This window comes from Misgurnus anguillicaudatus, chromosome 19 (assembly GCF_027580225.2).
Source record: "Misgurnus anguillicaudatus chromosome 19, ASM2758022v2, whole genome shotgun sequence".
Lineage (NCBI taxonomy): Eukaryota > Metazoa > Chordata > Actinopteri > Cypriniformes > Cobitidae > Misgurnus > Misgurnus anguillicaudatus.
In genome coordinates, this window is record NC_073355.2 from 1921581 (window position 1) to 1945485 (window position 23905).

General features: G+C 39.4%; 1 protein-coding gene across 3 annotated transcripts in view; it reads left to right on the forward strand.

Annotated features, from left to right (window-relative positions):
- Positions 1-714: 714 nt before the first annotated feature.
- The window catches only part of tex2 (testis expressed 2), a 43969-nt gene continuing 20778 nt past the window's right edge, over positions 715-23905 (forward strand). The window contains exons 1-5 of one of the 3 annotated variants that reach the window (XM_055183388.2): positions 715-952; positions 11703-13290; positions 18839-19039; positions 21674-21992; positions 23587-23792. In XM_055183388.2, the coding sequence (XP_055039363.2) occupies positions 11728-13290; positions 18839-19039; positions 21674-21992; positions 23587-23792 (2289 nt within the window). In that variant the 5' untranslated portion in view covers positions 715-952; positions 11703-11727. The remainder of the gene's footprint in view (positions 953-11702; positions 13291-18838; positions 19040-21673; positions 21993-23586; positions 23793-23905) is intronic. The other 2 variants (XM_055183403.2, XM_055183396.2) reach the window with 2 other exon arrangements.

Here is a 23905-nt window from a genome sequence, read left to right on the forward strand (position 1 = left end):
ACTAATAGATTAACAAGAATTCGCAGCTGTCGTTTTACAGACTGCCAAAAAACACCGAAAGGAGAAGTAAATTGATCGTTCATGCCAACGTCCACAGACCACAGTTGGGTTGATAAGTTGCTAGGGTCACTATCAAGCAGAGGTTTTAAGTATTTTCTCAAGTATTTGTATTTTATCCGTGTTTTCTTTGGAAAAAATACATTCCAAAGCATATTATCATAATTTTTACTCTCTTATATTTCATAAATACAAGTTTTTGTTTAATTTAACATTTACTCAAGTAAAAATACACAATTTTATGTAATTAGGTATTAAATACATTTATTATGCAATATAAAGAATAGCCTACTATGATTCTATGCTTAAGAGTAAGTAATTAAGTAAAATTTTTCCCAAGACAAACATCATAAGCACAGATGCTTGGAAAATGTAACTAATGTAAGTATTGTCCACTTCTGCTATCAAGTCCAACTAAATTTAAGCTGATAAAAGTCAGTTTTACTGGCGTTTTTCGCAGCAGCCGCTATGATAACCAGCCATTTTGTTGAATCATTTGCCACTCAACAGGGCGAGTTCCTGTGTGGTCAGGTGGAAAAGTGACTTCAATGCATAACCTCTATATTAAAATACTTCTTTCATCCAGAGGAGGGCGCCACGCCTCTGCCAGCTGTGTCACCCGTTTCACCAAAACAAACACACGCCCTTCGCGCAAGACGCTTTAATCGATCTCAGCGCCTATGATTGGACTAGCGTGTGATTGCTCTGGTCTGTGGAATGTGTGTGTGTGTCATTTTTACAGTTTCTTCCCAGCTCTGTTTCCCTGTTGTTGTGCTATTGTCGCTGGATTATAAGCACGCGACGATCAGATTCGCAGGTTCGTGTGATATATATCCTACTAGAGAAAAGTACGTGTGGTTTTGTGAGGAGCAGAGGACAATGGAAATGTCTACTGGTAAGATAACGCTTAAGCCAATCTTCATCATCATCATCATCATCTTGTGTCGTTGCTATGAGCCGCATCCCTGTCTCGAGACAGACAAGTATCATAGCAACCGTATATCTTATGTGTCTGATGATGTTTTATATCATCTGAACGCCATTTTTACACTGATGACCGGAAATAATAGGTTGCGGACTGTGACGGGCAGATTACATTTAACGTACTGTGAATATCAGAAGCTAAATCAGTGATACTTTGCACAAACTCTAAATCATGATTCGATTCCGTTTTATACAAAATTTTTTTAAATGCCATGTCATTGCAATGGCACTAAACAGGAGATCACATGATTAAACGGCTTAACGCAAATATTTCTTTCTACTGGTCGGGCCAGTGCTTCAGGTTTTTAAAAAATGGCAAAAATTTATCTGGCCCCACCAAAAAAGAAAACAATTCTGTGTCACACATTTATAATAATAATTCAGAAGTCAAATATAACTGTATAAACATACATTTTATTCATCGGTTGTTACGACAAGTGGCAATTTTAAATGGAAACTCTTAATTATGAAATTTCACAATACTCTCATCAGGGACAATAGTTTCAGATATATCAGGAAATGGAGCACAGGAATGGAGATCTCATATTAAATTAATCGTGTTAGGAAGATAATAAACCAATATTAATAAAGCAGTGTTATTAAAAACTCTGTCAGGGATATGGTCTCAGATATATCAGCATTAAACTGCACAAAAACTGAGAATTCATATTAAAGGAATCTTGTTGCAAGAAAATTAACTAACCCTTACTAAAACTGTGTTATCAAATAGAACATTTTAAACAGTGTTGTTTGGATAGCCAATGGTCTAGATCAGTGCTTCCCAATTCCAGTCCTCAGCCCCCCCTCCCAGAATATTTTAGATGTCTCCTTATATGAAACACCTGATTTCACTCATCAGGCTCCTTAATTAACACACTAACGAGCTGATAAACTGAATCAGGTGTTTTTATATATGGAGACATCTAAGGCTATGTTTACACGTGGGCGGCTATTTTCATAAACGGACATTTCAACCTCTCCCGGTTTCAAAAATAATATCGTGCACACATGTCAGTTTTCAGAAAAGTGTTTATTTACACGTACCCGTGCATATATGCCATCCAGAGAAGCTCAAGCCCACGTAAGCCAATCACCGGCCACGCTGTTGGTGACGTGAACTGGTTCTTCATGTTGGAGTGAGGAGTTGTTGCAGTAGGTGATCGATGACGTCAAAGTACTGCGAGAGCGAGTTGAGGAATCACGCGTAGAGGTCTACTTTCGAATCGCTCTCGCGGTACTTTGACATCATCCGTCTGTCGGTTCTTGCAGCGCCGCATGAAGTCAAACACGTGTAAAATTGCTGACCTCCGAGCACTCGTCTCTGCTCCTCGACATAATGGAGCAGCTGTATTTGCAAATACAAACAAATGAAACGAGTTTGCACGAACATAAATGTGATATTGGAAGCATTCAGAGTAGCAGTCACATGTAAACATGGGTCACACTTTTGACGTAGGTGCGAGCTCTGGCGCATCCTCTGTGACGTTGCCTGCTTAAACATCCATTTGTCTCAGTTTACATGCAACCAAAGATTTTCAAGATCTCCACTCTGGCCGGAGTTTTTAGAAACAATCGGTTTCAGAGGCGAGTTCTCCGTTTGCGTGTAAACGAGGGGCACAAAGGTAAAAGGTAAATCTCTCATTTTTTAAAAATAAACAGAGCCTAAAATGTTTTAGATTTCTCCATAAGGGGGGCCATGGGGGGGATGACTGGAAATGAGAACCACTGGTCTAGATCAGTGTTTCACAATCCTGGTCCTCGAGGCCCCCCTCTCAGAAAGTTTTAGATGTCTCCTTATTTAACACACCTGATTTAACTCATGAGCTTGTTAGGGAGACATGTTTACCATTTTGGAAGGAGGCTGATAAGTTGAACCAGGTGTTTTAAATAAGGAGACATCTAAAACTTTTTGGGAGGGGGTGCTCAAGGAACAAGATTGGGGTAGCACTGGTCTAGATCAAAAGATCAGAAATATTGTCTCTATTCTAAAGCGATACCCTCTGAGAGGGCCACCTTTCAGCTATCTTTTTGCCATTAAAACCATCCAACTCAGGTCCTTTAGTACCAACAAAGAAAATTTTGAGTAGCGATGTTCATAATGACCGGTTAACCTTTAACCGAAGCTAAGTATTTATGATAGATTAATGCTATCAGTTTAAGAAATATAAGTTGTTTAACACACAGTGTGTGTTGACACATGCCTACAGACATTTCGCCACTTTGCTATCCTTAATTTGTTTATGTTCTGTAAATGAGGCTAATCACAAAAAGAAAGAAGAGACGCCAACAAAACTGTGTCCTGCTTAAGAATTGGCCACTGTGTTAGATGAATCAGAGATAGTAAACCTCTGGACTGATCGCATGCTCTTTGATAATGAAATGTTGCGTGAAAATTTGATAATGTATGAATCCTGGTTCTATTGTTGACCTTTTGCTGTTGTTTGCACGTTCAAATGAAATAAAATGTTTGTATTGTTTTTACCGAGTCACAGACCGTCAACTGTACTTTTACATTGGAACTACTAGATAATAGTTCTGAAGGCTGCAGCCGCTGGAGGTCGCATTTCTAAGCTGTGCATCATAATTCTTCTTGTTTTTATTTTATTTAATATGGACATAGCAATAACATTGGACGAACCAGATGCATTGTTTAAAGTGTTATAGCACATGTGCTAATTTTCAACACCTGTCCATAGGAGGCTTTTACAACAAAAAAAAAACTAAAACCAAATTGTATACTAAACAAGCACAATACACATGAGAACAACTTTGGCCCGATTTAAGCCACTGTTTGAGCTGTCTGATAAAGATGTTGATATTGTTCTGCAGTTTAAATCCAGTGGGGAGAGAGTTCCATAGTGTAGCCCCTCTGAAGGAGAAGCTAGACTGTCCAAAAGATGTTCTTAGCTTCGGGAGCACGCAATCGCCACTAGCTGAGTCTCTGGTGGAGGGTCTAAGAGAACCCTGACGCCTATCCATGAGGCTCGAAAACAGTGGTGACACACAATTGTTCAAACATTTAAAAGTCAATTTCAAAACACTATCATTTACAAACTTTTCTGAACCAATGTTGTTGCATCGTCACTTTCTCCGTCGCCACCAGGATTTTCCACAATGTCGTTTATCCTCTCTTTTTTTTGTGAAAATTGTCGCTCCAAATGACTGTGTTTAGGCCTGCCGCCTAGTTATACGTCATGCGAGTGACACCGGAACGCCGCAAATGAGATGAGAGAGGAGAGAAACGATCGGGTCTTATTGGTGAATGAATAGGGTTTGGTGGTTTTACACTGTATGAGTGTGTGCAAGTTTGACTGATATTACAGCATCTTGGATTGAAATTTAAATACGTGAACCCAGCAGCTGAATACAGGGAAATACTGTATATGCAAGTGAATCACCATTATTTTGAATGAAGATCGCATTTACAGTTAAGGTCAAAAGCCCCCCTTATGAAATTAGACAAAACTTTTGATTTCTCCATGGAAATGACCATTAACAAGTGTATTTGTGGATTTGTTTCCAAAATAACAAAGACAAAATATCCACCAAGTTTGATTAGGATATTTAATTGAAATAGTGAGTTGAAACAAGAAAGGGCAGAAAAGAAACATCCAAAATTATTAGCCCCCTGTTTAATAGTCAATAGTGTACCCTTTCTGAGCCACAACTGACAACCCTTTTAGAGTAGTTCTTTACTAGGTTGGAACAGGTCTCTTGAGGGATTTTAGCCCATTCTTCCATTGCAAATTGCTCTAGCTGGTCTAAATTACGTGGTTTCCGAGTATGGACATTCACATTGAGCACTCGCCACAGATTCTCAGTAGGATTGAGGTCTGGGCTCTGTGCGGGCCACTTCAGGACCTTGGTTTTGGTATCCTTCAGGAACTGTTGGACCAATTTTGATGTATGCTTTGGGTCATTGTCTTGTTGAAAGACCCAGCAAAGACCCAAGGCTAGACTACATATTATCCCTCAAAATGTCAACATAATTTTCTTTTTTCATGATGCTATGCACCCGAACAAGACTCCCTGTGCCTGAGGCAGCAAAACACCCCCACAGCATGATGCTCCCACCACCATGTTTAACTGTGGAAACTGTGTTCTTAGGGTTGAAGGCCTCCCCTTTTCTTCGCCAAACATAGGCAACATCCAAGTGCCCAAACCGTTCCAGTTTAGTCTCATCAGACCAAAGCACAGACTCCCAAAACTCATCTTTACCTTTCAAATGTTCACGGGCAAACCTTAGTATGGCTGTGATGTGCCGCTGTTTGAGTAAAGGGGTTCTTCTGGGACGATGGCCATGAAGCCCACCACGATGAAGAGCTCTCACAACTGTGTTCCTTGAAACATCAACTCCAGAAGAGGCCAGGTCAGCAACAATCATCTTGGCAGATGTCCGGGGCACCAGAGTTCTTGAAATCTTGCGCTTACGGCCACGCCCAGTTTTGTTTCTTACAAAATTTGTCTCCTTGTACCTGGCAATAATGTAACGTACAGCGGTTCTAGACACTGTGAAACGCTTGAAAATGGCAGTATGGCCTTCCCAAGATCTTCGGAATATTTAACATTGCAGAGGCCATTAGATGAGACTGACCAAATATGGTTATTATCTGATTAAGGGTGTACTTGCATTACAGTGTTTTCCATGTGGCGGGCCGCCACAGAATCAACACTGGCCGCCACAAATAGATTTTTCATGATTCCCATTTACATTTTAATTTTACTATTTGAAACGGCTTAATTCATTGCAGCGAGCGCTCTGCGCGCCTCCATTCTCCCTCTCTCGTTGTGTGCAGCACCTCAACAGCTCTCTCCCTACCTATGATGCGGCATGCCCGTGCACGTGTTCTGTAGTAACAGCAACCGTGTATTCTCTCATATTTCTGAATTTGCAACAAATTGTCTGCGCTATACGGGATATACAATAAAACTACCACTCGTATTTAAAATAAAAAAGTGCTCATAACACAACAACATTGATGAAAAGAGCAACATCAGTCCAGCCTCAATGTAAATGTATGATAATTTTTTCTGAAGATGTCCCGTTTTTAGCAGCAGTTAAAGAAAGAGCTGATTGGATTAAACAAAGAGTTACTGGGTCGTGGGTCGTTACTGGGTCCTGTTTAGTCACTATTTTATAGACAACAGAACAGAAACTATGTAAAAATAGCATTCAGTTGCGTAAAAACCTTTTAATGCACGTAGCAGGGTTGCGTGAATGTCCGAGCTGCACACATGACAGATCAACTAAGCAATATGATGACTTGTGAGAGGGCTGTCTGTAATCGCGCACCAAACGACTCTAAATCAAAACACAGACTTAACATTACGATGGGTTCCAGTGTTAAGAGAGAGCTTTACTTCCTGCTTTTTTAAAACAATCACATCTTAATGATGAAAGCGCGCCCGGGCTCGGATCGATAAAAGTACAGTGTGAGTGTGTGCGTCTGGGGGAGTGCGTCTGGGAGGGGTGACAATCGCGCTGGGGCATGGTTTGGTTTGGATAATGTGAGTGCACCCTAAATGTCTAGGAGGAGTTTGTTAAAGTACGAAGCCTTTAAAGGCACTCTAAGCGAATTGACGCATTTTAGACTATAAAACATTTTTTGTTACATACGGCAAACATCTCCTCACTATCTGCTTGCTGCCTGTCCGCTGATCAAACTGTAAAAAAACATGATCTCTGTAGACAGCTCAGGCTCGGCAATATCAACATAGTGGCCAAACCTAGCACAACAAAACATAACAAAGTGTTCCAGCCAATAAACGACAAGAAGGATTTGGGGGTGGGGGTTGTGCGCGTTCATGAAAGCACGGACGGGAGAGGGAGAGGGAGGGGGAGGCGTTAGCTACGCTCTGTTTGTTTGAAAACAGTTCAAACATCAACAGGAAGTGACGTCGCACATTATTCGCTTAGAGAGCCTTTAAGATAAAAAGATAAAATTTGCACAGAAATCTCAGCGAAAATTAAAAATGACTTCCTGTGGGGTTTAAAGCTTGGCTCCAAGAGACTTTATTGTAGGTCTTGTGGTGATTTATGATCCTACCGCAATTCGTATCTGTATGTTTAATGTAGCAGGGGGGCTGCTCTCTTGATATTTTATAGGTGGGGCTATCGAGCCATTTTTACAGGCCGACATCTGAAGCCTATGGCAGATTAAAATTTTCGTCACTTCTGACGCGTGTGCAGAGTTTCATGAGTTTTCGAGCATGTTTAGGCCCTCAAAAATGCTATTCATTTTGGAGAAGAAAAAAAGAAGAACTGAGCAAAAACAATAGGGCTTTGCACCCACGGTGCAGGCCATTCTGGCCTTCTCCTCGTTTTTTTAATAACCAAGTCAATATAAAAAAGCTCCAAGTAAACAAAAGTGATTGTCAGTTTATCCAGAAGTATGTGGCTTTAGTTAGAAGGTTAATGTGTGTTTTATAAGTGTAAGATGCTGCTATTGCTAATATTAGCTGTATCTGGTGCGTTGCAGGAGGACTTGTGCTGAGAGATTTTAACATGGCACATTCCTTCAGATTAATGCTGTGTTGAGGCAGATGTTTCATCATTTCCTCCCTTACACGAAATATCCTTACCACATGTATTGCATTTGGCAATACTACAGTCTTTTATTTTCACAAACTTTAACCAAACTTTTGAACATTTGCTGCAGTCAGTCATAGTGCAGAGTGTAATGAACTGCACATGTGCGTAATGGGATAAGGTTCTTGTGCAGGTCCTAGCAGATATGTTCAAGCCATTTTCCTTCATAAGAATTATGCTCTGGCACGGACTCAATTGTGTGTGGCTCATTACCTAATGCCATCTCCAGACCAGGGCTTGACATAGCCTGGGAGGTTGATGGTTCCGTGTCAGAGCATTGGTTATTTTTGGGTGGGTTAGGCCTTAATTTAAAGGCGGAGTCCACGATGTTTGAAAAACGCGTTGGAAAAGGAGACGGGCCGACTACCAAAACACACTTATAGCCAATCAAATCAAATCAAATGCCGGGTTGCGTATGTGTGGGGCGGGTCTATCAACAGAAGGTCCAGATTCTATTGGGGTAGGGGCGTGTTTGTTTAGGTGATTTCAAATATCAACATTGGCTTTCAAACATCATGGACTCCGCCTTTAACATTAACGAAAATGTTTTCAATTGTTCTTTTCATCTTCTCATCCGCTGCTACATCCACTCTGTTTATCTGCTGGGCCAAGATTTTTTTTCAGTCGTACCATGGAAAAATTAGGTTGCACTCTAAAGCCCTGATAAGCATTTACGACAATGTGTACACAAAATTCACTTCTTTCTCGTGTCTTTACCAGACACATACATACACACAAAGCAATCTCGGCATGTATTCTTGTAAAAAATGATGAATGTCCCTCCACACGGGATTCGCTCTTAAAGCGACAAGTAGCCCTTATTTTTTCAGCCTGTGACTGGAAAAACATTATGATCCAAACTCTGAGTCTTGTGTTGTGGAATGTTTACCTTGTTCAACACATGAAGTCATAAACCAATACAGTTCGAAATGATTTTAATATCTTGCAAAAGGCACTTTCGTCTGCACAATTCAGACTGCGCAGAGAAAAGGCAACCTTCAACTCTGGGCTCAAGCGTTTATACTCAGCTGCTAGACACGTACACATGTTTATTCACAGGCTGTACATGATGTACAGAAGATTAAGTCTAATCAGTAAGACAGTAATTTTCCATCGCTATATATCACATAGCCAAATAAACTTAAAGCTCACGTAACATAAGCCGTTTTTGCATGTCTGATGTTAATCTGGAGTACCTATAGAGTAGTATGACATACTTTATATCTCTGAAGAGTCTTTAGTTTAATCAGATTTATAAAAGAAAGATTAGCTTTACCGAATCTTTCCGATAACGTACAAAAAAATGAAGAAGGAGGAGTTATTACCACGGGAGGAGCGAGTACGAGTCATGCAACACTATGCAACACTGTTTAACTTATGATTCACTACATGTTCGTGTCATTTATATAATATGCATGCACATATTTCCAACATAAGACAGAAGTCTTACTTACCGCATGCAACTCATGACCCAGTTGGGAAAATCCACCGCATCAAACACACACACAAAACTCCGCTGCTACCCCGGATAATAAACTATATCCATTGTTTCCATAAGGCTGGATTTCTTCTCCTTACATCCAAAAACACTTCTTCATTCGTGCAATTGTTGAGTTTTGAAATTAAACAAAGTTGTCGCGTGATGTGAATGCTTGTAAGGTCTAGCGTCTCCCGCTGATTGACGGGTGGGCGGGGTTTTTGGTGCCCATATAAAGAAGTGATACGTATCGAAAACCCCTGAAACGTCAGTTGGACCTGTTATCGAAAAAAACGTTCAGAAACTTGTACCAACCCTGGTGAAGTGCATTCGGCACAGAAATATATGTAACACGCCCAACTGCTTTTTTGACATTTTGCCTACGTTTAGCATGAGGAAACAACTTACTTTGTTAACTTATGCAGCTTATACCATAAAACTCTTATGACACTTGTGATCTATTGAATCATTAAATGGTGACTAGATCCAGTGTGGAGATAGGCAGGAACAGTTGGCTTGCATGGAAATCCATATGATAAAAAATAATGTAGTTTTTTTCAACTATCAGTTGATCAGATATTAGTTGATCAGTGAGCGATGACTTGACAGTCAGGTAATGCCTTTTTTATTTTTCTTACCTAAACCTGGCTTTCTTATCAAAATAAAAAATAGATTTCTCCACTGACTACTTGTTTGTCCTAAAGCTGTAATTCACTACCCATATATGTACTGAGAGCTAATCTATGTGAACTATGTATCAGATAATGCTCTTTAACAGTATTCACTCCTCAGAACTATAAATAGACACTTATAATGAAGCCACTGTAATAATGACCAGTTTTCTGTCAGAAGATCTAGCATTTTATTTACAAACATTCTAATGTATCATTGTTTTAATTAATCAATATTTCAGGGGACTCATGACTCTTGAAAAAACAACATAGAGCATCTCCCCTGCTCTAAATATAACAATCTCTTTAGTTTATCTTTTCCCTGTTGTCTTCAAAATCCGACTGTACAGAGCAGCATTTCACGCATCTTTAAAATATGCCATTTTCTGCCAGCAATTGGCAGGCATAATTACTGGAATTATGGCGTAATTAATGGCCTTAATCTATAAATGTAAAAAAAAATTCTGTGTGGGCATGGCCATTAGGACGTGATTATGTAAGTGTGCGTATTAGACGTAGAGGTCGACCGATATGCTTTTTCTCTGGCCGATGCCGATTTTTTAGAAATCAGGGCGGCCGATATGTTTGGCCGATTTTCTATATGTACATAATAATCAAAATGTTCTCATCATTATTAGCAGATATTTTAAATGCAAAAATGTCACTATTTAAGTCAAAGTATTTAAAAATATATGACTGGTCTTTCTGAAGAGTTTTACAACCTCCTCTGCACCATGCATTTATCAGACACAGATATTACCTGACACTCTGCTGTCATAATCTTTGATCAGTTTTTTACCATGGCTTTTATTGCTTTGTAGGATAAAATCCTTATTTGGTAGACCTGATAAAATATTTATTCATCATAAAGTTAACATAGTAAATGTCTATGGTTTTTAGTTAAGACTGTTATTTAGGGCAAATCTTTCTAAACACATTTACATTCTCATTTCTGAGACGCTATAAGTGACTGATTGTGCTGACAGTGACGTCTTGTGAGTTTAGTGTTGGGACAGATCTGTTGTTTCAACCGTTCATTCAAACGAATCCGTTCAAAGGAGTCAGTTCGCAAATCGGACGCGCTGTGTTGTAATCCAGGCTGAGCAGCGCAAAACTGTAAACAAAGTCTTACTGTAACAACACGAAAAACATGTTCTTTGTGGATATGATTTGGTCTTCCGACCTTTCGCCATCGAGTCAGTTTTGTTTGAGTAATAAAAGCAGGGAGACAGAAAGCGTGCACACGCGGCTCTTCTCTCTCTGTCACGCAAACAAAACTCATCATCACTCATTAATCACATGAAATGAGCCTAATCTTTGCACGGACAGTGCACCGCGAGACATAAGCCCGTCGCGCTGTTGTACTGGCTGCTTAATTCGCGCGATCCGCCATCATTTAGTAAAGCTGTTTGTAAACAAGGCATGGCTGCACACACACAAGACGGGAGCGATCTGCTTGCAACAAGAGGCAGCGTCACGAGTTCTACAACAGCGCTTAGGTGCCCGCAGATGCGCCTGCCTATTAATCTGCCTAATTTTGCAGCAAAATCGGCCAAAGCCGATTTTTAAAAATATGCCAAAAATCGGCCAATTAATCGGCCGGCCGATAAATCGGTCGACCTCTAATTAGACGAATGTTGTTTTTTATACATAGCCATACTGATTTAAATAAATGTACAATTTCCCCTTATGTTATTTTATATCCATATGACTTTTTATTCACCGTTTTTATCCACTATAAATCGTAAAACAAAAAAGAATTATAGACCTTCTTTTACACAACACTACTGAATGTTTAGAATGCTTGTTCCATAATGGGAACTGGTTTTAGGAATCTGACTACTCTGGTTTATATTGGTTATCCTGGCTATTTTTGCAGATAAACTGGCTTGGCATCTAATCTGTCTTTTCTCTGTACCCACAGGTTGTGAGCTCTTTTGAGTGGTGCCATGAACAGTTCGAGTGCTAGCCATGCAGAGAAACTTAGGGCCCCATCTTCCTCCTCTTCGTCTCGTCCCTCAGTGGCCCCTAAGCTGCAGGTGCAACGCTCACTTTCTCGAGATACCATTACTATACACTTTTCTGCAAAGGGAAATGAGGAAGAGGAGGAGGAAGAGGAGCTGTACAGGTTGGCTCTTTCGCCTTCCATTCTTGAAACTGAAGATCAGAGTATAATAACTGCTCAGGAGGCTAGTGAGGAGCTCCTCTCTGAAGGATTAGAGGTAGACATTGTTAAAGAAGAACCATCTACCATAGTCCCCCAGATCCACAGCTCTGCCTTGGCTATACAGCATCCCTCCATTAGCCTCTGTTGCTCATCCAATTCTAGTCCTGTTAGCTTTTCATGGCCCTCAGAACAAAAGTTGACTTCCCCCTTGTCTTCTACTCATTCGGCCTCCTACAGCTCATCCCCAGCCAAGTCCTCTGCTCTACCATCAAAACCTTTCCTCAGCCTGGTGAAGTCTCTCTCCACTGAGGTGGAATCTCGTGAGGCACCCCCAGCTGCCCCCCCAGCAATGAGGCATCGTCATCTGATGAAGACCCTAGTTAAGTCTTTATCCACTGACACAACCCGACCTGAACCAGAGTCTTCATCTGCTACCCGGCCCCAAGATTCACGCCTAAATCTGCATCTTTTCAAACCATTCACTCAACCTCGTGTTCCCCCTGCCAGTGGAGATTCAAAAACTGCTCCTTCTTCCCCCCTTACCTCACCCGACAGCCGCTCCTTCTTTAAGGTTCAGGAGGTGGAGGCACGTATTGAAGACACAAAGCGGCGCCTATCAGAGGTCATGTGTGAGCCCCTTCAGCTGCTCAGCAAAATCATTGGTGAGGAATCTAGTAGTGTCAGCACAAACACTTCCACATCCACAACAGCAGGAGTCTCCTACCGGTCCAGAAACCTTTCCTCGAGTGCCTCTGACCTCTCCAATCTGTCTGCCCTCAATGGCCACTCGGAAAGTAACAACAACTACTGCATCAAGGAAGAGGAAGACCTGGAGGCTGACAGTCCTCAAGAGGGTGCAGCCATTAAATTGCCTTTGCACAGATCACCCTCACTAGGTTTGGATAGGTGTTTCATGTCAACTCTTGCCCGTCAGGAAGATGAAGAATTCTGCGAGCTCTACACTGACGACTTTGAGCTCTGCACTGACACAGAGCTGGATGGAAAGGGCCTTTATCCATCACAGGTTCGACGAGAGAGTACTGGGGGATGCAGTGAAGAACCAACTGAAGGAGGAGAAGAAGAGGAAGAAGAAGATGAGTCTCCAGAAGTACCTCACAATGGACTGATTCTTCTAATATCTTTAGTCTATGGTTGCTTTGTGTTGCCACTCCCTACCTACGTGGGTTGGTTGTTAATAGGAATAGTGTCAGGGTTCATGGTGGCAATACTTGTTGTGTGGTTATCTGCAAGGCACAGATCTTCAAGAAGTCGTCATGGCAGCTGGTTCAGAAAAGAGCAATGGAATCGAGTTCCTCTGGATATCAAAGAACCAGGCATCTACAAGGTGGGTCCCAGCCTGCTACTGCTGTCATTTCTAGAAATACTACATTTAAATTATAAATGCAAAATAATAGCAATGAAAGCAAAACAAATTGTCGACCAGAGACAGAAAGCAAGCTTATCATGGTACTCCTAGGTACTCAATAATATTGTATTTTTCAGAAAGGCATGTGTGACCTGTCCTGGCAAAATGAGTCGCAATAAGAAAATGTGCAAAAATTAGTGGTTTATATTTTCACGTTCTTTTCACAAAATAACTTTATAAATGATAATCATTTGTTGGAATCGTACAAAAACTGACAGAGCTACGCCTGTTTAAAGTCGACTGAGCCAGCAATGTTAATTTTGTGAAAATCAAGTTAACTTTTTTTTTAGGATTCAAAACAAAATCACCTAGCAATCACATGTTTAAATAGGGGAGAGCAGGGGTGAAAGTAAACAGGGTTCCCACGGGTCCTTGAAATCCTTGAAAGTTTGTGAATCTGGGTGGGGGGGATTCAAGGCCCTGGGAAGTTTTTGGAAATATACATACATACAGATACAGGTCATTGAAAGTGCTTGAATCTGTTTTATGCAAGAAGTTTTCTGGGAAAAAATCCATATTATTCCCTGTTTAGTGTAGGAAATATCATACAAATTCTAGACTTTTTAAGCACATGTGCTAAACTGTTTGCTTTAAATGCTTATATCTTCTGTATGCGTATGTTGATTCATACCAAAATGCTTTTTTGCATAGTGGTGTTTGACACATGAAAACGTCTCAGGTTACGTATGTAACCGTTGTTCCCTGAGAAGTGAACGAGACGCTGCATCTCCTTTGCCATACTTCCTGCCTCCCTGTAACGCTGTCTTTAATGATATTTCAGATAGCAATGTTGTTTAGCCTCACCATTCAGTGTTTCCCCTACGCGCCTCTCTTCCACATAACATCTGTTTATCATATAAATGTATTAACTAACATTGACGAACAATGAATGGGCAATATATTTGTGTATGCATATATATATATATCTCTATCTATATATATACACCCCCCCCCAAGCTGTCAACCTAGGGAAAACACTTACCCCTGGAAGCATCCCCAAAGTGTCACCGCAGTGACAATGTATCTTAAAAGGTAACACAATGTAACCTTGCTCTCACTTGAAATGTGTCCCCACATTTAGTCTTTGAATTTGAGGGTATTGGACCTGGAAAGTCCTCTCCTTAGAGGGAAAGTTAACTGTCTTTGTCTTCCAACATGCTGTTTTGCAAATGGAATTCAATTGGATGTTGGGGTGGAAATGTTAAAGAGTTTCCAAAACCTAATGCATATTAACATTCTGGACATCAAAATTGAAACACGTAGATACCAAACATGGTCTAGATATGATTTGGGTTAAGTAATACTAAACATTCATTTAAACCAGTTTTGGTTCATATATTGAAATAACATGAACACCAAGAACATAATCCATGATAAGATTAGATATATTTGATTAAGACATTCCCCTTAAACATTTATAAGTGAATACATGCATGACTAAATAGAAAGTTTCTCTGTCACAAAATCTCCCACATTCTTTTGTGGTTGTAAAACTTTAATCTTGAAGTGTTGCCACAGTCACGAGGCCTGTTTCTGCTTCTGTTAAAAGCAATTTGGGGGTAGTGTAATGGTGCTTCCCATTCATTTTTAATGGGTGACGTCATGCGTTGCCGAACTTAATTGTGGATCTGTCTGTGCCGCGTCAGTGCTGTTGCTCGTGGCAGAAGTTGAACATTTCTCAACTTTTAAAGCGTCAACGCGTGCGTCGGCCAATCAGATCGCCTTATACAAATAACCTAGGCAGAGCCAGCCATTTACGTTTATGGTAGACCGAAGCATGTGTTGCGGCCACTGTAATTGGCTGTTGGCTATGGTTTAGACAAGCCTTCCGTCAAAGCGTTAACGCTTTAGCTCCGTGTGAATGTACCGTAACAGACAGCAAAGGCTGGAACACGGGCGTAGCAGGGGGTCTCTGTAGCACACAAACATGTACGCACATGTACGAGAGTTGGTAAGTATATAAGTCGGCTATTTTCGATTGCTTCAAAAGTGCATGCGGTGAACTTTTAAATACTCCTCCTAGGGAATTAATGCGATTGACACCAAACGTGTTAAACATGATGTCGAGACATTGCACTTGCTAAATTGTGAATAAATTTTTGATATCTCGAACACATTTATGGCGAAATCAGAGAAACAGGAAGTGTCTAATATCTAAGGCAAAAAAAAATCTTATTGTGATGTAGTGTTGTTGAAATATTGGTATTTTCAATACATATCTGTACTGAACATTTAAAACGATTACAATACTTGTGTCCCGTGGAATCTATTTTTTTTGTTACTCTGTGAACACCAGCTGCGCGTTCTCACTCTCTTTTTCTTTCAAACAACGTGCGCACACACACAGTGTAAGTGAATGCAGTGCCCCGCCTCCTCTCCTGGTTTCCTTCGCTCTGGTTTAACAGTACAAGAAATCCAAGCAGTAGTGCTGTGTGGGGTTTTTTTCAGATGCGAGTGAAATAAACATTGGAAGCTGAAGGACACAAGTGAAGTAAGCCAAATATGTGTTGCTACAGAGCCGTGTGCTAACACCGCTAGCAAAACACTTGAATGACCGACGCAGACGAGAGATTGATAATCATCACTAATTATTAATTATAGACTTCCCAAATTGTTGTTGATATGCGTGTTTGCCTGTAATGATCCAAGTATTTATTAACCCTTATATGTCCTTCAGTGAGGTTTATTTTTACATTTGTTTATCATATAAATGTTAATATATTGACATTAACTAACAAAAAGCAACACATTTGTTAAGTAATTGTTTTTTACTGTTATACAACTGTTTATGCTAGATAATCTTAAGATACAACTTTTGATTTTAATTAGTAAATGTATTAGAGAATGTTGAAATTAACATTACATTAATAAATGTGAGTATATTTCATTGTTAATCAATTTAACACATGGAACATTACCAATAACTAGATGGTAAATTAGTTTATTTTAAAGGCCTGAAGAAAAACAAAAATATTTCCTAATGTGTGATAGGCCTATTTCTGTTATGGCATCCGACAGAAGCTGATGAGAATAAATCTGCAATGACCTTGTAGTCATGATAAAGTGACTTGTTATATTTGTCTTATAATAAAACAATAACTATAAAGTTTAAGGCCTTAATGCTGTGGCAGATTTTCCCTTCTGGTACCAGAAATGGCACAGTATTGAAAACCGGGAAATTTCCAGGTATAGTACAGAATTTAGAAATTCTAGTAGCGTGACAACACAATTGTGATTGTCGCACCCCACGCAGGGTGTATGTTTGGCCAAAGCATCGCATCGATGTGCCTATTGTGAGTCCCGGGCATAGCACCACCAACAGGCGCTAGGAAATGGTTAACAGGGTTCCCATGGGTCCTTGAAATCCTTGAAAGTGTGTGAGTCTGGGGGAAAAGAGTTGAAGGCCCTGGGAAGTTTTTGAAAATATACATACATAGATACAAGTCATTGAAAGTGCTTAAATCTATTTTAGGAAAGAAGTTTTCTGGAAAAAATTCATATTATTCCCTGTGTAATGTAGAATAATCATAAAAATTCTAGTTCACGTCCTAAACTGTTCACTTTAAATGCTTATATCTTCTGTATGCGAATGTTGATGTAACTGTTGTTCCATGAGAAGGGAACAAGACGCTGCATCTCCCTTGCCATACTTCCAGCGTCCCTGTAACGCCGTCTTTGGCAATATTTCAGATAGCGATATACTTCCTGGCTCCCGCGTCACCCTGTCTTTGTTGTTAAGCCTCATCATTGGTTGAATTTGATGTACACTTTCAGACGCACGTACCCCTGGAGGCGTCCCCAAAGTGTTACCGCAGTGATGCAGCGCAAGTTCTCTCAAAAGGGAACTGTAACAATGTATCTTAAAAGGTACCAAGCTGTAACCTTGCTCTGACCTGAAATGTGGCCCCACATTTAGTCATTGAATTTGAGGGTATTGGACCTGGAAAATCCTTGAAAGGTCCTTGAATATGAAGTTAACTAAAGTGTGGGAACCCTGTGTTAAGTGTGGACCAAAAGGTCAGACAAAGGTGTGTCTCTAAAGTGGCTCACTAGCACCCCCGTTTGTCTAAAATGTGAGGTTTCTTTTACCGTCCCCAAATGGGTCAGTAACAACATTAAATAGTCCACTGATATTTACCCACTTGATGCACTTGCCCACCGTGCATCGTTTTCTCGGAGGCACTGTATAGCGATTAAAAAAAATGTGCGAGGGCCGGCCATCACTGCTTGCAGCTATATTTGTTAAGTAACTAAGGGGCTGTTTCCAGGACCAGGATTAGCTTAATCCAGGACTAGGCCTTAGTTTAATTAGGAAATATAACTAGTTTTAACAAACATGCCTTACTAAATTACTAACTTACATTACTTTTGTGCATTTTGAGGTAAAACAAAGGGCACTGATGTATTTAAAGATATGTAAGTGCAAGTTGTTTTCAGAGCTCTTAAAAGTGGGACTAGTCTAATCCCTGTCCGGGAAACCGCCCCTAAATGTATAACCTATTGAAACTTTGCATACTTTTCTGTGACATTTAGGCAGTTAGAATGTATGGTATTAAATTAAGTATATTAATCATATTAAAATATTAAATTATAATGTACATTAACCCGGCAACATAAAACCGTAAAATGTAAAAAAAAAATGTAGCATTAATGATTGGGGAAAAAACATACAGACCATTATTTAAAAGATATATTATCAAAGTATCCCTAAACCTTATGTCAGCTGTCTCCCACTGAGCAGGCAAAAGGTGACAGGTGCCAAGAAATTAAAACTTTTGTACTCGCATTCGTCAACTGTAGTTGTTTTTAATTGTGCTTTATAAATAAATTGAGATTTGAGACTTGAATTAAAACTTTAATAATGTTAAAGTGCAGAAAAAAACTTGGGGGAAACCAGAACCAGGAGGGTCAGTTGTTCTTGATGAATAAGGCAAACTAGCAAGATAAGCAGGCAGATATTAAAAGGTCAGTTTCTGCTTCTGATTGACTCTGGCTATGACTGTTACCAGCATAAGGATGAGCATCGGGCTTAACCGGAACTCAGATGAACTTCAGGCCGGAGCTGGGTCTTTTGGTCTCGGGTGTTTTCGGGAACCCTAAGATGAGACATAAAGATAAACCAATCTAATAACAGTGTAGAAGCTTGCATATACTGGTAAAGTTATGCCATACCGTATGATGGATGGCTGTGTTCAGTTTCAGTCAAACTAACTATTGAATTAATTTAGACAATTAATTAAGTATATGCTTGATTAAAGAAATAAATCTTTAGTTTAGACTTGAACTAGTCTAACCTAGAAATTAAAGGTAGTGTGGCACAGTGGATAAAGATTCAAGCAAATAATCTAAAGGTTTGGCATATGGTATCTAAAACATTACATTTGTGGACTTGTGACTTATTGCATTGCATTGTTTTTTGCTTAAGTGAGGCATATGTTCTGTTGTTAAATGTGACTTTATCTACAAGGGCTGGATGAATGAGATCTACTGCTATGACCCAGAGACGTATCACGCCACACACACTCACTCTGTGTATGTGCGCCTGGAGGGTTCCGTTCTGCGACTGTCCAAACCGAACCGCAATATCCCCCGTCGAGCAACTTTCAACGAGCCCAAACCTGATGTCACCTATGTTAGCCAGAAAATCTATGACCTCACCAACAGTAAGGTAGGTCCCAGACAACATGTCTTTGTAGAATGTTTTTTACTTGGTTTTAATCTGTTTAAAGAGCACATATGTTGTTTATATTTTACCTGGTCTGTTTTCATAGTGTTTGTACTAGTGAAGCATCGAAATTAAGGCCAACAAAAAAGTCAGCCGGCATTATCGGTTTTCAACAGAAAGATAAATACATCAGGAAATATAAAACGGAAATAAAAGGCACTTGGACTCTCCCGTCAGTGCTAAGCCACTCTCACAGCACTACAAAGCAAAGTAGCAGCAGTGTGCAAATATTTAAAATGACACACAAGTTTTGCGTAATACACAACTGCTCATGATCACACTTTGGCTCGAATTCCAATCCGAAGTGATCATCCCTATGCCCTATTTCCTTTTGAAGATCAGAAGTCTTGGTGTGTAAACTCTAGAGCAGGGGTCTCCAACCTTTTCGTAAGCAAGGGCTACCACAATAGATAAAACAACTGAATATCTGCTTTTTTGATATAGTCTACTCAAAACCTTTTTGTTTTACTTGTTGATTTTATTTTATTTTACTTGTTGATATGTTAATCATTGTTTAAAATGTTAATATACACGAAAGAAGCAATTTTTCCTCTTTGTTTTCTTTAATTGCTTGTGTATTTTGTATTCTATAAATTTCAGCTGTTTATCTTGCTCATCAAGTCTTTTAGTAAGAGTCTAAGCATCATAAATTGCTTGGTTGGTACAGTAACTCCCTCTGTCTGTTTACTTTTATTTTTCTTCTTTGTCTTTTTTGCGGTTCAGACTTGGTAATGTTGTGTGCTCATGTTGAACTTTGGCAGATTTTTCCTTTATTGCTTCCACTTCTTCCTCATCACGTGTGGTTCCGTGAGCACGACCAGGTTGTAGTCATGGTCAGTTAATTTTTAACGCAACTTGCGTTGAAAGATCTTTCCACGCTACTAGTATGTTTATTCTGTCAGAGTTCTCAATTTTTAGGACGTTATCCCACTAATCTATCAGAGCTTGAACAAATTTCACTGTGCACTCCACCATCTTGACTCTTACCCCACCATTGAGCATAAACACTCATCTTCTTTCAGTTGTTTTAACAGTGCTAGGTAAAAATTAATGGGTCAAAAGTAATGGGTTTAAAAGCTTTAAGATTGCTGTGGGAGTGTTAAACACGTTAACAAGGCACACATTAGGCACATAATAGCAGTTGACCACACTAATCTTCCTATATTAGTGGATTTTTTTTAAATAGCATTTTTGCTGCTGAATGAAATTGGTAAAAACCAGACAGTTAATTATCGTTTAAAACTTTTTATTCAGAACATGACACATACTTTCCAAACAAGTGATCAGTTGAGGTAGAAGATCGTACTCGTATTGTTTTACTTTTCAGGCCTCTGGAATAAATATAAATATATTATTTATGAAACTATGATATAAGATTAGCAATAAATACAAATAAAACACAGCACACTGTATGAATTAAATGTACAGCTGCAAAAAGGCTGTTTGCACAGTGAAAGCCAAGATGAGAAGATAGAGATGTTTGCTCCATCCGCAGTGTTAGGGGCCAATCACACCAAAAGCGTTTATGGCAGTTGCAGGCGCCTTTTTTGAATGATATTCTATGGGCAGGGAGCATTTGCACGCGGTTTTTGCCGCCGGTCGCAGCACACGTTTTTGAAGGAGTGCTGAGAGCGGAAAAGCAGCCGACGTCATTCGCGTCTTTCCATTGTCCAATCGAATGAGGGGAGAGGCGGGCATTACGTTATGGCATGGGAAGTTTACAGTTGCATTGAAGAACCGGACTCCACTCGCTCATTCTCTCCTGCGTGTTTGTGCACCTCTCACCCTCAAACAAGGTCAGAGCAAGCGCCCTCTTTTTAAAGTTTCTGGTAATATGACAGTTAACAGCAAAAGAGTGCTCACGCTTCAATATTTGATTGACAAGACAGCTGACTCGGTGGTTGCCTAGCAATATAAAAAACGCTTTGCGTTTCCAAGCGTTTAAATCGCGTTCGGTGTGATTAGCCCCTTACTCTTGAAGTTTATGTTGGGTGCACACAAGCAATCTCACGACGAGACAATATCAGATCAATAAGGAATAGTAAACTTTACGCAGCAAACACAAATAAAGCTAAACTATATACACAGTATTTTAAAGAACATAACGAGTCCTAGTTTAAGATTTATGTAGAATAATCTTATTTTAAAAAACAGGTATGCACGTGTGTTTGTAAATATGTAACGTTAGGTTTGTAATTAGATCTATGGTGGTGTTAGCATACTTACACATTATAAGAGGTGTGATATCTTTATTCAGGAGAATGCAGTGTTGGCAACGTTACTTTAAAAAGTAATTAGTTATAGTTACTAGTTACTTCTTAAAATTAGTAACTTAGTTAGTAACTGTGTTACATCATTATAAAAGTAACTAATTACCAGGCAAAGTAACTATTGCATTACTTAAAAAAGTTCAAATATTTCAAATAACCAGGCGGAAGGGGGAGTTGTCGTTTTTCAGTTTTCAGTCCATCTTATAGCAGCTGATGGGCAGGACTATAAAGGATATATATATATAATGAAAAAAAAATGTGTTGTCAGGTTTTGGTGCTTTTTTTGAGGTATGGTTTTGTATTCTAGATATACCTGGTGCCTCAAGGACTTGCCAGGAAGCGTGTGTGGAATAAGAAGTATCCCATTTGCGTTGAACTGGCCCGACAGGATGACTTCATGTCTAAAGCCCATGGAGATAAGACTGAGGTGATGGAGGAGAAGACCTCTGCTGCAGGAGACAGGACTGAGGGACTCTGCACTAGTGAAGAACCAAAGAAAGCGTACACAGAGCCTGTACTCTACCTCTTCGGGAGGACAGGAAGAGACAAAGAGGAGTGGTTTAGAAGGATGCTGTTTGCATCTAAACTCAAGTCAGAAGTCATTAAGTCCTCAGGCCTGCCTATAAGTAAGTGTGAAGCTTTTCATTCAATTCAAAACGTGTGATAGTAATAGGCTTTATGCCCAGGTGCACTACTTCCTGAACTTCAGCCAGCTCCTTGTTTCCTGTCTGCCGTTATTGGACAAACTGATTAATCCAGGTGTGCCTGACCTCAGTAGTCACAACAATAATAATCAGACACCCCTGGATTAATCAGTTTGTCCAATAATGGCAGACAGGAAACAAGGAGCTGGCTGAAGTTCAGGAAGTAGTGCAGCTGGGCATAAAGCCTGTTGATTTTAGTCACATTTACATACTGGTGGCATTGTTGATTGCGTCAAATGAAATATGGCTTCTACACTGATTTGTAGATGAAGTCAAATGATTTTCTAACTAATGTAAAAAATGAGTAACACTTTACTTAAAGTGGTGTTCATGGGACTGTCATGACACTTTCAGGGTCATGGCGTGACACGTGTCATGAACATGAAGGAGATTTTATGCACAATTATGACAACTGTCAATAAGTGTCATTTGTACAATTATGTATTTTTTTATGCAAATGTAACATTCATTGTTACTCTTTGTTATTACAACTTGACATAAACCAGTACATCATAACTTGTCTTAAATCTGTCATAAACATGACATATCAGAATAATTATTCGCTTATAACTTAAGAAACTACCTAACTTTATGGGTAAACATAACATTAAACTGTCATTTAAAGGGGTCATAGCGTGAAAATCATTTTTCCATGTTTAAGTGCTATGATTGGGTCACCAGTGCTTCTATCAACCTAGAAAATGTAATAAAGATCAACCCAGTAACTTTGTTTGGGTAAGCCATTTTCTGCAAGGGTGTGAAAAATTTGATCGTTCAGATTTAGCCTGTTTTGTGAAGTAGGTAGCAAGGCGAATAACTATAATATCGCCCCTTAATCTGTACTATATTTAATTATCTGTGGGGTATTTTGAGCTAAAACTTCACTTACACACTCTGGGGACACCAAATATTTATTTTAGACCTTAAAAATCTCATAATATGACCCCTTTAAATGTCATTAAGTGTAATAATATGCCAAATAATTTTGCAACAGACAATTCAAAATATTAAACTTTAACTTTATGTATCTGCACAATACATAAAAAACTGTTCCTCCTCACACAGAGGGTCCTAAACTGACATAAAAGATAAAGATTAACATTATTAAATGATTGATTTTATTTGTTAAACACATAGAGGAAACTTAAAAAAAATTATAAACTGAAGAATATTCATGATGGTATAAAACTATGTACACTTAATGACATTTTAATGACAAATTCAATTAGTATCACTGGTAAAAAGTGGTCAGTAATGTTGTCTTGGTAATTTCAAGTAGTTATGACAAGTTATAATGTATTGGTTTATTGTCAATCTTTGCATTAACGTTGTCATAAACGTGCATAAAATCTCCTTCATGTTCATAGCACGTGTCATGTCATGACTATGAATGTGTCAGGTGAGTCTTATGGACACCCCTTCAAGTAAAGTGTAACCAAAAAATTTTCTAATGCGACAGTATGAATAAAAACATATATTTAACAAGTAAAGAGAACTTAACTTGTTTTGTCTGCAGGTTTGTCTTACAGCCGCAGATGTAGTCGAGGAAGTTTGGATGAAGGGATCCAGTCTCACCCCAGACAAAAGGATCTTGGTGCCAGTGTCAAACAAAAAGTTTTAGAATACAACATCTACATGGCCAAATATGTTAGTCAGTCTACAGTAAGCCCTGTCACAAGCCCTGTACAAAGCGCTGGAAGCAGTCCAGGAACAGTTAAGAAGGTCAAGAACACAACATCCACACTTCTCAAGATTTTTAAGAAAATGATGTTAAGAGGTTTATCACAAGTCAGAGCATCAGAGTAGTTTTAGTGTCTTTTCGACTACATACAGCT